Raw genomic sequence first — 14,219 nt, forward strand, 5'->3', positions numbered from 1 at the left:
CCCTCACTCACTCACTGACTGACTGACTGACTCACTCACTGACTCATCACTAATTCTCCAACTTCCCGTGTAGGTAGAAGGCTGAAATTTGGCAGGCTCATTCTTTACAGCTTACTTACAAAAGTTGGGCAGGTTTAATTTCGAAATTCTACGCGTAATGGTCATAACTGGAAGCTATTTTTCTCCATATACTATAATGGAGTTGAGCTGGATGGCCGTGGGGGGGCGGAGTTTCATGTGACATCATCACGCCTCCCACGTAATCACATGAACTGACTATCAACGCAATACGTAGAAAACCAGGAAGAGCTCAAAAAAGCACTGAAGAAAACATGCATTATATAATTGAGAAGGCAGCGAAACAATAAGAAGCGAGCGACTGACATATACAACCATATTCATGAGTGCTGCTACTTCGGAAACAAAGCACGGTGTAAACCTACAGTTTAAATTAAGTTCATAGACAGGCTGCCGCTGGCATTTGTAATTTAGTGCCTGCCCATATAAGGCCGTCCGTCAGAAGCAATCCAATAGAAACACTGCCGCTAAATATTCACGGGTGAAGGACTGTGCTTATGCAGAGGAAGATGAGATGGTCAGGGTGGTGTTTGGCACAAACTCAGTGAAACTGCGAGAGAAACTTTTAAGTGCCGGGTCTTAGCTAACATTACATACAGCCATGGACATCACACGAGATGGCACCAGCACAGCTGGGAACCTTCGATGCAAGAACACCAAGCGGCTCATGTGAACTGACGCAGTGCACAGACAAAAAGCAACAGTTCCAAAGAGTGCTGAACAAAAACCGAATTACACAATTGAGAAGGCAGCAAAAAATATGAAGCGTCTGATACATAAAAGCATATTCATAAGTGCATCTACTGCAGAAACAAAGCACACGGTGGAAAAAGTCAATGTGCCGCTAAAGGAAGACAGTGTAAAACAAAAACCCATGCATGCAGTGTGTCACATCTCAGATAAAGAGGAAGATGAGCTGTTTATTGATGCAGTAAGAAACGAATCGATGAATGAAACCTCTTATCTTTACAACGATTGACAATAACACGGAATGTAACTTGAACACATCACATCGTACAAATACGACCCTGATTGAAAGAAATAATGATAATCAAATCCTTGATGACAGCAACACTCAATCACTCACAAAACAATTACTGTATATTGACAATCATGTTACGTTATTTTTAAAATGTTCCCTTTTCTTTTTTATAACTTCTTTAACACACTACTTCTGACAGTGTCAAATGCTATATATATATATATATATATATATATATATATATATATATATATATATATATATATATCCTGATCTACATACTCTCAAATAGACAGATCCCAGTCGTACAGTACTGTAAAATGAATCGGGAGCAGATCAGCATAGCGAATATAATCACGGAGAAAGATTATCCCGAGGTCATAGATCGCCAGGTACAAAGAAATGTTCGTAGGTCTCGTCCCGCGATCCACAGACTCAGCTGTTCCCAGTCAAAGTAGAGTCCATAAAATCTGTAAATATTAAGCCAAATCCATGCAAAGCCACATAAAGGCGAATTTTGCGAAAAGTGTTGTTAACAGGGAGGAGCAACTTGCGTGGCGCAATTGTAGAGGCTTCGCCTCTAGCGCTGACATCCGAGGTTTGATTCCTCAGAGGGGATGCACTGAGTATGTACGCGCGCTTCCCAATTCATTTTACCCTCGCATCTCCTTGGTTTGGGACGTATGAAAAAATATGCGGTTAACGCAGAATCATCTTACGTTATTTTTAAAATATTTCCTTTTCTTAGCACAAGCACAGTTGAGAAGCTTCGATGCATGTACTCCATAACGCGTTAAAAATAACGCATTTAATCACACTTTCAATTCCAAGCAAAGGGGAACTTTTGTCAATGCATGATTTCCTGGTACATCGATTACACTGATGCACACATCACAGCTACAAAAATGTTAGAGTCGGAATAAAGCGCGTTCCTATGACTGATCAGAGGAAAATTTAATTCTAAAATTAAAGACTCTAAAATTCTAAAGATTCTAAAATTAAGACTACCCGAGCGAAGCCTTGATAAAAGCATGGTTTTGTGCACACTGAAAAGCAAGCAAAATTAGATGCATTACAGAAAGCGGACTTTGTGGCTCTTACTGGGGATCATTGGACTTCCGTGACCGTTAGTAATTCTAATTACATCTGATTACAAAATGTTCAATGATCACACTGTTTTAGCCTAATGTACAAAATAATTTTGGCTAAGGTTACTCACAGTTTAAAGGTTAAGTTGGTCAAATTAACTTTTATGTTTCTGACTTATTTTTTTAAGAAGAAAAACTGCACTTTATGTTGAAATTTTGGTTATTATTATTTAAAGACAATACCATTCTGAAAATGTACTTGACGTACTTAAACTACCACTTTATTTTTAAGTCTGCCCGATTTTAACCAGGGATGATATTTTTGTTTCTGTTTTGAATTCAAATGCAGTCTAAAAGCATTTTTTTTTTCAGAAATTAAAACAGCTTGAGTTTACATTTTTTATGTCCATGTCTATTATTTGATTCTGTCACCCACTAAAACCCTTTTAAATTAAAAAAAAAACATTTTTGCGATTTGGGGCAAATTTACGTGTGTGATTACATACGATTAATCAAGATTAATTCTTACACATTAATTAATTGGATTAATTTTTTTAATCGAGTCCCACCCCTAATATATATATGTAGATATATATATGTAGATTTGTATATATATGTGTATACAGTGGAACCTCTAGATACGATCACCCCTTTATACAAGAAATTAAAGATAAGAGGAAAGTATGAGCGATAAATTCGGATCTAAATACGAGCATTGGCTTGCGTAACGAGCCACGAGCCAGCCTGTGGTTATGCATGACGCGCTTCCCGATCCGCCTCGACTCGGGGATTCACCCAAGCTGACGCTGCCAGCCCGTCACCTCACTCAGTGTTCCTTGTTCTCCCGTAGCGTGATGATCTACGCGTTTGTGCGCTTGTAATTTCATTGTTTCGTTGTAGCAGTTCGCTGTATATATACACTACACGCCTCCTGTCTAAATTATACAAGTTAGAAATAAAGTAAACGTTAAAAGAACAAACATTCAAATTTCTTTACTCTTATATAATTTTATATAAAAAATAAACTTCAATTTTAAATATCCCAAAAGATTTTGCTCTCCTTAAAAATATATCCTGTCACAATTATACAAATTCAAATATGAACATGGTGCATAACAAAACCTGGAAATATAAATAAAAGTTGTTCTTTTCAGCAATAACAAATGAAATCATTCAGTTGTCTTTGCTCTTATGTCATGTAATTAGAGCTGGACGCCTGGTATCTTTTTTTGGCAACAAGCTCGTTTATGTTTGGTGTGAGGTTCTGTGTTGTGGAGATTGTCCGGATGGACAGCAGGTGCTCATCAGTGAGGCGACTCCTGTGTGCTGTTTTGATAGTCGTCATCACTGAAAAGAGCTTCTCATACAGATATGTGCTACCAAACATGCACAAGGTTCAAGCCGCATGTAGACGGAGCTGGAGCATTTCTGCGGGAATGGAGTGAATAAACTGTGCAGGCCCTGCAGTATCGTACTTTGCCTTCAGTGTGCCATTACACTGCAGCTCAATCACCTCCATCTGAATCTGCACAGGTGCAGTTTCCACATCGATGGCAAATGGGTTGCAAAACAACTCAAAATTCTTTTTCTGTTCTTCAAAGTCACCAAAGCGCCGCGTGAACTCAGTGCGCAGTGCGCTCAGTTTATCAGCAAAATGCGTATTTGGGAACACCGCAGTGCGACCTGGTTCAAGATTACTTGGCAACAGGGAAAGTGGGGCAAGTTGCACTGGTGCATTTGTGTCTCCCATAAAAGTAGCTTCACTTGAAATCACTTTGTGATTTTGCACGGGTAAAAACGTCTGCTGAAGTGTCAGATTCTTCTTTAACTCTTCTGCTTTCTGTATCTTGTGCATTGCATTCAGGTCTTTCAGGTTATCCTGATGTTTTGTCTCATAGTGCCGTCTTAGATTAATTTCTGTAATTACAGCCACATTAGCTCCACAAATGAGACACACGGGTTTACTGGCAATATCAGTAAACATATACTCAGCCTCCCATCGGTTTTTAAAGGCTCTATGTTCAGAATCACCTTTTCTCTTCGGCATCGTGTGGGCTAGCTTCGCAATAACTTGCAGCATCATAAGCTAGACTTGATTAACGCGTAAGTGTTCGCAAGGCAGCTGAAGCGCTGCATTATGGGATCTGTAGTTTATTGTGTTACCAGCGCTTCATATCCCCGGGCCATTAATAACAATAATACAGTATATAAAATGATCTTGCGGGCCGGATTTAATTACACGCCGGGCCGGATGTGGCCCGTGGGCCTTGAGTTTGACACATATGGACTAAATAGAACTTGAAAAGATATATTACACTGAGTATGGCTTTACCAAAACAATCATTGATCGCGAATAAAGTATCCATTATTCATAAAGCTTCAATTGGTGATCTGTCTTTCTGCGTTAACCGCATATTTTTTATACATCTCAAACCAAGGGGATGTGACGGTAAAATGAATAAAAATGCATACGTACATACTCAGTGCATCCCCTCTCGGGAATCGAACCTCGAACGTCAGCGCTAGAGGCGAAGGCTCTAATATTGCGCCACGGCGTGTGGTTTATCTATTTGAGCGTAGCAGTGTCATTCGGTTTTTGTTCAGCACTCTTTGGAACTGTTGCTTTTTGTCTGCGCACTGCGTCAGTTCACGTGAGCCGCTGAATATGGTTTTATATGTCACTCGCTCGCTTTTAATTGTTTCTCTGCCTTCTTAATTATATAATGCATGTTTTCTTAAGCGCTTTTTGGAGCTCTTCCTGGTTTTCTACGTACTGCGTTTTTACGTGGGAGGCGTGATGATGTCACACGAAACTCCGCCCCCCACGGCTTTCGGGCTCAACTCCATTACAGTAAATGGAGAATTAGCTTCTAGTTATGACCATTATGCGTAGAATTTTGAAATGAAACCTGCCCAACTTTTGTAAGGAAGCTGTAAGGAATGAACCTGCCAAATTTCAGCCTTCTACCTACACGGGAAGTTAGAGAATTAGTGATGAGTTAGTGAGTCAGTCAGTCAGTCAGTCAGTGAGGGCTTTGCCTTTTATTAGTATAGACAGTATATACTAGCAAAATACCTGGGCTTCACTGCGGAGAAGTACTGTGTTAAAGAAGTTATGAAAAAGAAAAGGAAACATTTTAAAAATAATGTAACATGATTATTTTGAACATGAATGTAATTGTTTTGTCACTGTTATGAGTGTTGCCATCATCAAGGATTTGATTATCATTATTTCTTTCAATCAGGTTCGTATTTAGAGGTGTTGTGTTCAAGTTACATTCCATGGTTTTCAACCATTATAAAGATACAACAGGTTTCATTAATAACTTTGTGCCCACATTGTCAGAGTTGAAACATTCATAAATATCGGAGTGTCCATTACCCAAATCGCTACCCTTGAATCTAAGATGTTTAACAGGCATTCCCGGTTGTCCAAAGGTGTAAAATATTTTCCCATTTCTATACACTTAAAAGCGACAATGAAACACTTCCGTGGCATCTATCAGTTCACATGCAGAACCATAAGTTGAGAGCTTAAGCATTTCACTGCTATAGTGGTCCTGTGTAGTGTAATTGTCTCCTGTACCGTCATCAGTCCACACCTTAAACCTGTCCCAGTCATTCAGTACATAAGGCACAATGTCTCTGTGGATATCAAGGCTGAGACTGATATGGCCATGTAATAAGTAAGAGAGAGAATGGAAAAGGCAGGTGTAATCTTGGGGCATGGAAACTATTGGGTATGTGTCAGTGAAATTGTAATCAATGGTGATCACTGGAATAGACATGTTATTTGGGGTAAACTTGCACCCATTGAGAAAGAAAGTACGAAGGAAGGCGAGAAGCGGTGGAGCAGGGAATGAAAAGCAGAAGTCAGCACCAGGAAGACGTACGTGAGCAAGTAAGGAAGCCCAACAATGACAGCCTTAAAGCGATCCAGTAAAAGAAAAGGCAACAGTCACGAGGAGGGAGACGTGAGGAAGTAAGGAAACCCAACAATGTCAGCCTTGAAGCGGTGGAGTAAACACAAAGGCTGGAGTCACCAGCAAGACAATGTGAAGCAAGGCCAACAATAACAGGCGTGAAGCGGTGGAATAAATGAAAAGGCCGGAGTCACCAGTAGGAAGACGTGAAGGAAGGCGAGCAATAACAGGCTTGGAGCATTGGAGTAAAGAAGTAGGGAGCAGTGAGCATGACAAACAGCTGAGGAAAGTAAGGAATATATATAGATATATAGATATCTGGAAGTTTTTATTCAACATTCTAAGAATCTCTTTAGGGCCACAAAGCTATAATTAAATTTTCAATGTAGTAGGTGCATGAGATCATTGAAGATTTGATAATACCAGGTTCTCATATAGCTGTTGCACCGATTTTTGTTTCACTTGATAGAGAACTGTCCCTAGGAGAATATTCTTAAATTTCACTTGAAATTCTTTTAGCATTTGACCATTTTGTTGTGCATCAAAAAGTAATGCAGACAGTTTATTAGTTTTTGCTTTTCATAATTTTTCAACAATGAAACTACAGTAGTAAAAGTGTTTCAATATTCTAATGTGAAACCAGCCTGGAGCATTATTTGTATGAATGATGTGCCTATCATTATCATTGTCATCATGACCGGAGTAATAGACATTTTCAGGTTTACGCAGGATAGCTAATTGACCCCAAATCCTCCAAGTCCTCCACTCTCAGTAGTCCTGGGATCCTATGAGTTGAGCCCCATATGTTTCATATAATCTTGCACCACTTCTATGACTTCTTTTTGCCATCCTCTTGGCCTCATCCCCTCCACCTCCATCTTGGTACACACAATCGTCTTCTGTCTTTCAGTTCACATGCCCAAACCACTTTAGTCTGTTTCACTTTAACAGAACTATAATTTCCACACCAGTTCTTTCTCTTAACTTGCACTCAGTCTTCCGTATACTCCTTGGCTCTCCACACATCTATCTGGGCATTCTCATTACTTTTCATTCCAGCTTTGCTGCATGTTCTGCTTTTATCAGCTCTATCTCACTCCTATAGATCACACTACTCCTCATACTCCTTTCATAAACTTTACCCTTTAATACAAGAGAGAAATGTGAATAAGAGAGAGCTCATGGAATATTTCCCACAAACTTCTCACCCAGGACATCACTTCTGCACCGCATGTCTGTACACTGAACATGTCAGCTAAGTATCAGAGCTAGAGCAGTGAGATCGAACTTTGCTATTCAAATTTAATTCAGATTTATTTAAAAATGTCTTGTTAAAAAACAAAACTTTACATTCAGTTGTCAAAAAACAGTTATTTATTTTACCCACACTAATTCTGGCATCATGCTATGCACTTTACTTCCATTATTAGCGTTTTCATAATTTTGAATGGTTAGCTAATTATCTTCATTAGTAAAACTTACAGTCAGACCCCCTTATAACATAGTGTTTTTTTTATTCCTGTCCCACTGCTCTGTGCTTTGATCAACACATTTACTCAGAGCACTTTTGCTAAACACTTTTGTGTTTTAAAATTGTCATTTTGCAACTGATTCTGTTCCATTCATTCATTAACCTGAGATCCCTGACTGTTCTTTAATAATTGCCCTTTGCCCTAGTAACATCTTTCCAGCTGGGCACCGTTCAGAATATTGGCCATTAATGAAGCATGATATGTTTGAAAAGGCAGAGATTTATTTATACTCATTTTTTATTCTAAAACCAGATTTCTATTTTTTTTTGTGACTATCTGACATCAGTGTATAATCAAGTGTATTATTTATACATGCGATAACAGTTTTATTTTCAATGTTTGTTGCTTTATTTTAATTTTTTATTGTAAATATTCCCTTGGGTCCAATGAAATCTAGCAATATCATGGATTCCCATTACCTAACTTATGAGTTTTAACATTTCTTAAATCTTTTTTTTTGTTTTTTTCTTCTTTGTGTGCAGAAACTTCCTACAGTTCTTAATCTGGAAGAGATTGAAGAGTACAGAGACAAACTGAAGAAGCAGCAAGCTGCCGTAAGAAATATTCTATTTAAAGCCCATAGTCAAAAGACCCCTTGATAACATATGCTCTGAGAATCATAACTTTATAGATTTAACTGCTAAACTTCCTTTTGAAATATTATTTTCTATAGTAAATTGCACAAAGGTTTGATTATTATTTCTAATAACTGAGATGATAACCTTTTATTCGGGGCTTCTTGAAATAGCACAGCAAAGTTGAAAAAAATGAAGACACAAATTAAATTAATTTCAGGTTTGTTCTTTTTATCTTGTTTAATAAATGTGAAATATTCTCTGCAGTCTCTTTTGCCTTCCAGTGTATGTTAATTCATCTTTTTTCATGTTATGGTGTATTGTTAAATGTTTTTCTTTTACACGCTGAGCAGAGATTTAAATTATTATCTTAAATATTGAATTTTAACTGTGTCTAAAATGCTTTCATTTGCTGGAAAAACTTTCAATGGGGAATAAAGGTAAACTATTCTTTAGTCTGTGAAAGTGAAAAAGTAAAGCATGCTGAGAGTTCTTTTTCATAGTTTAGGTGCCTTAGAGGAATAGTTAAATATATGTTAAAATAAATTCTTAAAATTATTAAGGCATTCAGAACTTTAAAGCAGATGCTGTGCCACAGTGGGAAATGGGGTGTCTAAAGGGTAGCAGAAAAAAAACACCACCTAAGTATCAGTCGATTACACTTTACAGATGAGGGAATTCTTTATGGCTCTTTGCACTCTGGTGGGACTTTCTGAACTGTTTACTTTCTGTTCTGAACTCCACTTCAAAACAGCCTTTATTATTTTTTTTGTTCTTGATAAAATAAAAATTAGGGCAAAACCCATGCAACCTGAGGACAGCAGTCATTAATATTTAAGGACTTCTTTTTAAATAGCAGTGTCAATGAGAATAAGATACGGAATATTATGCAGTGATAATGTAGAAAAGTAATCATTTTGTTTTTATTCTTGGAACTCGGAAATTTTAGTGGATTAAATACATTACTAATACAGTTTATTGAATTAATTATATGAATGAGTTTTGAATCAGCCATTAAAGCAGCTGGTGATATATGGTAGTAATATGTAAAAAGGAAACAGGGATGCAGGTTTAATTTGTCCAGTTAAAGAAGGCAGTATGTGCCCTTTGTTGGAATGTAATTGGAACAGAAAGGACAGGAATAGAAAGGAATGATGATGGTAATGAAGTAATCTAAAATAATTATCTCAGTTTAGTTTAGAGTAAGTCCATACTGTTTTTATGAGATGTACACAGTTATTTCTTTTCCAGCCTGCATATTTTATGCTATGACAATTTGCTGTGGAAGCCCAGAAACAGTTTTATATATTTGTAAGTAAAAATGATTCTTGCCAATCCAACTGTGTAATGCTTCAATTGTAGCATACAATGCTGTTGATAGAGAGAAGCTACCACCTGAAAAGCAGTATATGTGATATAAATACATCTATTTTTTATCTGTCTAGTATTGAAACAGCTTAATCCAGATCAGAGTCACAGCAAGCTGGACCTATTTCTGGGAATATTGGCTGCAAGGCAGAAAGCAACACTGGATGAGTTGTCTTCTGTATAATACACACACACACACACGTGTTCATCTCAGAATTCCTACACCAAACTTCATCTATTTTGCACTTGTGATCTTTCCATTTTTTTTTCATGTTGAGTTTGCTTTTCCTCGAGTCTTGTCAAAATCACAGAAATATATGCCAAACTCTGCGAAATGCATTGAAGTCAATAAGAAAGGAGAAATTGAACTCATTTTTAGTGAATTATAACGGCGCAATGGTCTGTTGGAACCTTGCTGAACCAATTATTGTGGCCAAAACTGTGACCTCAGCTGAGAGGCAGCAATGCTACTCTTAATACCTTCATGAGATAAAATTAGCAGAATTAAATATCAGAACAATATGTGTCCTGCAAACAGTGGCAGACATGAAGCATGAATTAACCGAGAGATTTCATACTATGTAAAAGTCTCTCTTGGACCCCCATCACCAGACACTTTTGATTGTTCACTGCCACTGCTACCAGATAAGTACAACACTAAAGCGTGTGAATTCTTCACACCTTCAGGTTTATATCAACTGCACAGCACACTGGGTAATACTAATAAAGGGGTAGGCTCACATATTACATAGAGGTCATCTACATGTCACAAATACACAAACACTTTTCCAGTTTCCTTCTGTGCACTTTCTGTTTAAATATATTCACAGATTTTAAACTATTTTCAGCCCACTACTAGGATCAGAATTAAATACTTAAGGGGCTGTCCCATCTAACATTGATGGCTCTATCACATTGGCCTTGCAAAGCCTCATGGAGCACTATGAAACAAAAGTTCATCTAAGCCAGTAGCGCATTGAATTTCCAGGAAAGTACAGTAATCCCTCCTCGATCGCGGGGGTTACGTTCCAGAACCCCCCGCAATAGACGAAAATCCGCGAAGTAGAAACCATATGTTTGTGTAGTTATTTTTATATATTTTAAGCCCTTATAAACTCTCCCACACTGTTAACATTATTAGAGCCCTCTAGACATGAAATAACACCCTTTAGTCAAACGTTTAAACTGTCCTCCATGACAAGACAGAGATGACAGTTCTTTCTCACAATTAAAAGAATGCAAATAGATCTTCTTCTCTTCAGGAGCAGAGAATTTCAGAGGGAGAGAGAGAGAGCGCTCGCAAAGAAAAGCAAACAATCAAAAAATCAATACTTGTGCTTTTAAGTTTGCCGCGGCATTTTTTAGAGGAGCGTTAGTATCTTCTAAGCAAACAGCCTCTGTGCAAACAGCCCCTCTGCTCACATCTCCTCCGTCAGGCAGAGAACGTCAGAGAGAGAGCGAGATTAAAGCAACAATCAAAAAAATTAATACGTGTGCTTTTAAATATGCCGAGTACCGCAATAAAGCGGCATTTTTTTAGAGGAGCGTCAATATCTTTTAAGCAAACAGCCCCTCCATCAGCCCCTCCATGTGTAACTATTACAAGTCACTTTTACACTCTCTCCAACTGATACTGTATATTTTGTCACTGCTTCTGCTTTTCTGACCCAAATTCCACTCACCCAAACATTTCTTACTCAAATTGTTCTGTCAACGGTAAATATCTTTTCGTTATTTGTCCTCTGTATTAATATGGTAATCTTTTCTCCAGTAGGGCCTACATTTATACCTAGCAAAATTAATAATTTAACCATGCATATTTTTGCAGTATTCTATTAAACCTTTTTTTTTTTCTTTTTTAAAATATACAAAAAATTTTGACAAGCTTATGCCATAGTTAAGGGCAGGTATTGTGGTGACTTGGCTAAAGTTTAAACTTTAAACCCTAAGGTTGTTGGTTTAATTCCCAGTTATTTGTGCTCAATTTGTGACTTTAACAAGTCACCTAATCCACTTGTGGTCCAAATGTAAACATAAACAACTGTACACAATCCTAGTTTTTTAAATCACCTTGGATAAAGCATCAGCCAAGTGTAAAAATAATGATAATCCCACCTACCCCATCACTACAGAGTTCTAACAGTAAACTCTTTTAGGTCATCCTTAACTAATCATGTTTAAATGCCAATTGGTTGTTACAGAAACATCCCCAAACCTTTGCAATTGTGTTAACAATAACACAAATAAATTACCTTTCCTTTGAGTGTTTTGAAATGGGATCCAGAGAACTGGAAAAGGAGTTTATTTGAGAGACTATGGTAGTGATCTAAGCAAAATGAAGAACCATACTAGGTAACATGTTAAGCTGGTGCTGAAAAAGAAAAAAAAAACTGGACTTGAATAGTAGCTGATTACATTGTGTTTAAGCATGTAATTATTTATTGAAAAAAAAATACTTGTGGATATTATGAGTTTATTGGCATGGATTGGTAGATAGACTTGTCTACACTGACAGAAAAAGCTTATGAATGAAAAAATTAGTCTTTCTCTACTTACATTCCTACTTACATGACGGTGTCTTTACGGCCTTAACTTTATTCAGTTAACCACTGGAATGAATGTTTGTTCACAGTACATATGTTCTTGGCAGTTTTTATCTGGATAAGATACTGGGATAACTTAGTTTTCAGCAGTCCAAAGGAGCTTGATCAACCACAAGGTCTCCCATTGTTTGTTAGTCTTCATATTTTCTCCAGAACAAACCTCAAGGGCTTAGTGTCTCAAGAATAACAAGGCACCACAGAATGATCTGGTGACAGTGATTCTTGGTGAGTAGACAGGATTGTGTGGTTAAGACCAGTAATATAAGACCAGTGTCAATATCTTTGTAAAATATTATAAAAGAAACAAGATCTTTAGTTTCTTAGTAGCAGGGAAAACTGGAGGTCTTTTATGGACAGAAAATAATTGGAAGGGCAAAGGAACACAAGCTTCACTCCTGATCTTGAACGTTCTGCTAATAGTTTTATAGCCATAGTATGCATTGAATATGTATACTAAATACTTGCGGGTATATGAAAGTATTACACTTTTTTAAAGATTAGATGACTATTTTCATGTCCATTTGGTAGCAGCCAGTAATAGATATGGCCAGGATTAACTATAGCTCCTTTTATGTTATTGTTAAAATATTTTGTATATCACAGACTTAAAAATGCAGCTGTTGAGATGACCACAGCAGTCTGTTAGCTTAAGAAAGTTTCTGGGATACCAGATACAAGTACATAGTATAATCTTTCAAGGATTAAAAAGGTTTCTGGGATACTAGATACAAGCACATATTATAATCTTTCAAAAGGTACAAATTTCTGTGTCTGTTAAGACTATGCTGTGGTCAGAGAAACCATTTTTCACCACTTGTTAACAGAAAATACATCATTAGTCATTTCACGGTCCAAAGAATGAGCCAGATACAGTGGGTTCAGAAAGTATACAGATCCCTCCACTTTTTTCATGTTTTGTTATGTTGCAACCTTATGCTAAAATCATATAAATTCATTTTTCCCTCACATCAAGCTCAGTACTACTATGACAAAGTGAAGTCAGGATTTTAGAAATTTGTGGAAGTTTGTTAAAAAAAATATAAAAACTGAAATATCACATTGACACAAGTATTCAGACCTTTTACTCAGTACTTAGTCTTCGTAGATATGACGTGAAAAGTTTTGAACATCTGGATTTGGGGATTTTCTGCCATTCTTCTCTGGAGATCCTGTCAAGTTCTATCATATTGGATGGTGGCCGTCAGTGGAGAACAATTTTCAGGTGTCTCCAGAGATGTCTGATTGGGCTCAAGTAGTAGCTCTGGCTCGAGGACATTCCCTGTGCTGTCCCAAAGCCACTCCTGTGTTGTCTTAGGGTCTTTATTCTATTGGAATCTGAACCTTTGGCCAAGTCTGAGGTCCAGAGCACTCTGGAGCAAGTTTTCATCAACAATATCTCTGAACTTTATTCCATTCAGTTTTCCCCTAAACCTGTCTTGTCTCCCATTTCCTCCACTGAAGAACAACCCCATATCTTGATGCTTCCACCATCATGCTTCACTGTTGGAATAACAAAGTTCAGGTGATGGCGGTGCCAGGTTTCCTCCAAATATAACACTAATCTTGATTTCATTAGACCAACGAATCTATTTTCTAAAAGATTCATGGTGATCCAAAATGTCTTTCATTTAAGAATTGTGAAGGCACTGTGCTCTGCAGAAATATTTTGTAGCCTTTCCAAAAATACTGTCTGTAAGCTCTTCAGGCAGTTCTTTCAACCTCACGGCTTGCTTTTTCCTCCGATACATGAAGCTATGAGACTCCTATAGACAGGTGTGTGTCTTTCTCAATCCTGATCATTCTCAATCAATTGAATTGATTACAGGTGGTCCTTAAACAAGATTTAGAAACATCTCAATGATGGTCAATAGAATTTCAAGGGTCATAGCAAAGGGTCTGAATACATGTTTCAATATCATATTGCAGTTCTTTATTATTAATAAATTAGCTAAAAATCTAAAGTCCTGTTTTCTTTTTGCCATTCCGGGATTTTTTATGTGTTGCATGATATAGGGAAAAAAGAATTTAAATGATTTTAGCACAAGGCTGCAGCATAGCCAAATGTAAATA

At 37.3% G+C, this 14,219-nt stretch overlaps 1 protein-coding gene across 4 annotated transcripts in view; it reads left to right on the forward strand.

The window, feature by feature from the left end:
* The window catches only part of vps50 (VPS50 EARP/GARPII complex subunit), a 391,193-nt gene that overhangs the window by 90,263 nt on the left and 286,711 nt on the right, over nt 1-14,219 (forward strand). For all 4 annotated transcript variants that reach the window (XM_039737505.1, XM_039737508.1, XM_039737506.1 and 1 more), the window contains exon 4: nt 8,086-8,157. In XM_039737505.1, the coding sequence (XP_039593439.1) occupies nt 8,086-8,157 (72 nt within the window). The remainder of the gene's footprint in view (nt 1-8,085; nt 8,158-14,219) is intronic.

The sequence above is a fragment of the Polypterus senegalus genome, chromosome 15, assembly GCF_016835505.1.
Source record: "Polypterus senegalus isolate Bchr_013 chromosome 15, ASM1683550v1, whole genome shotgun sequence".
NCBI classification, from domain to species: domain Eukaryota; kingdom Metazoa; phylum Chordata; class Cladistia; order Polypteriformes; family Polypteridae; genus Polypterus; species Polypterus senegalus.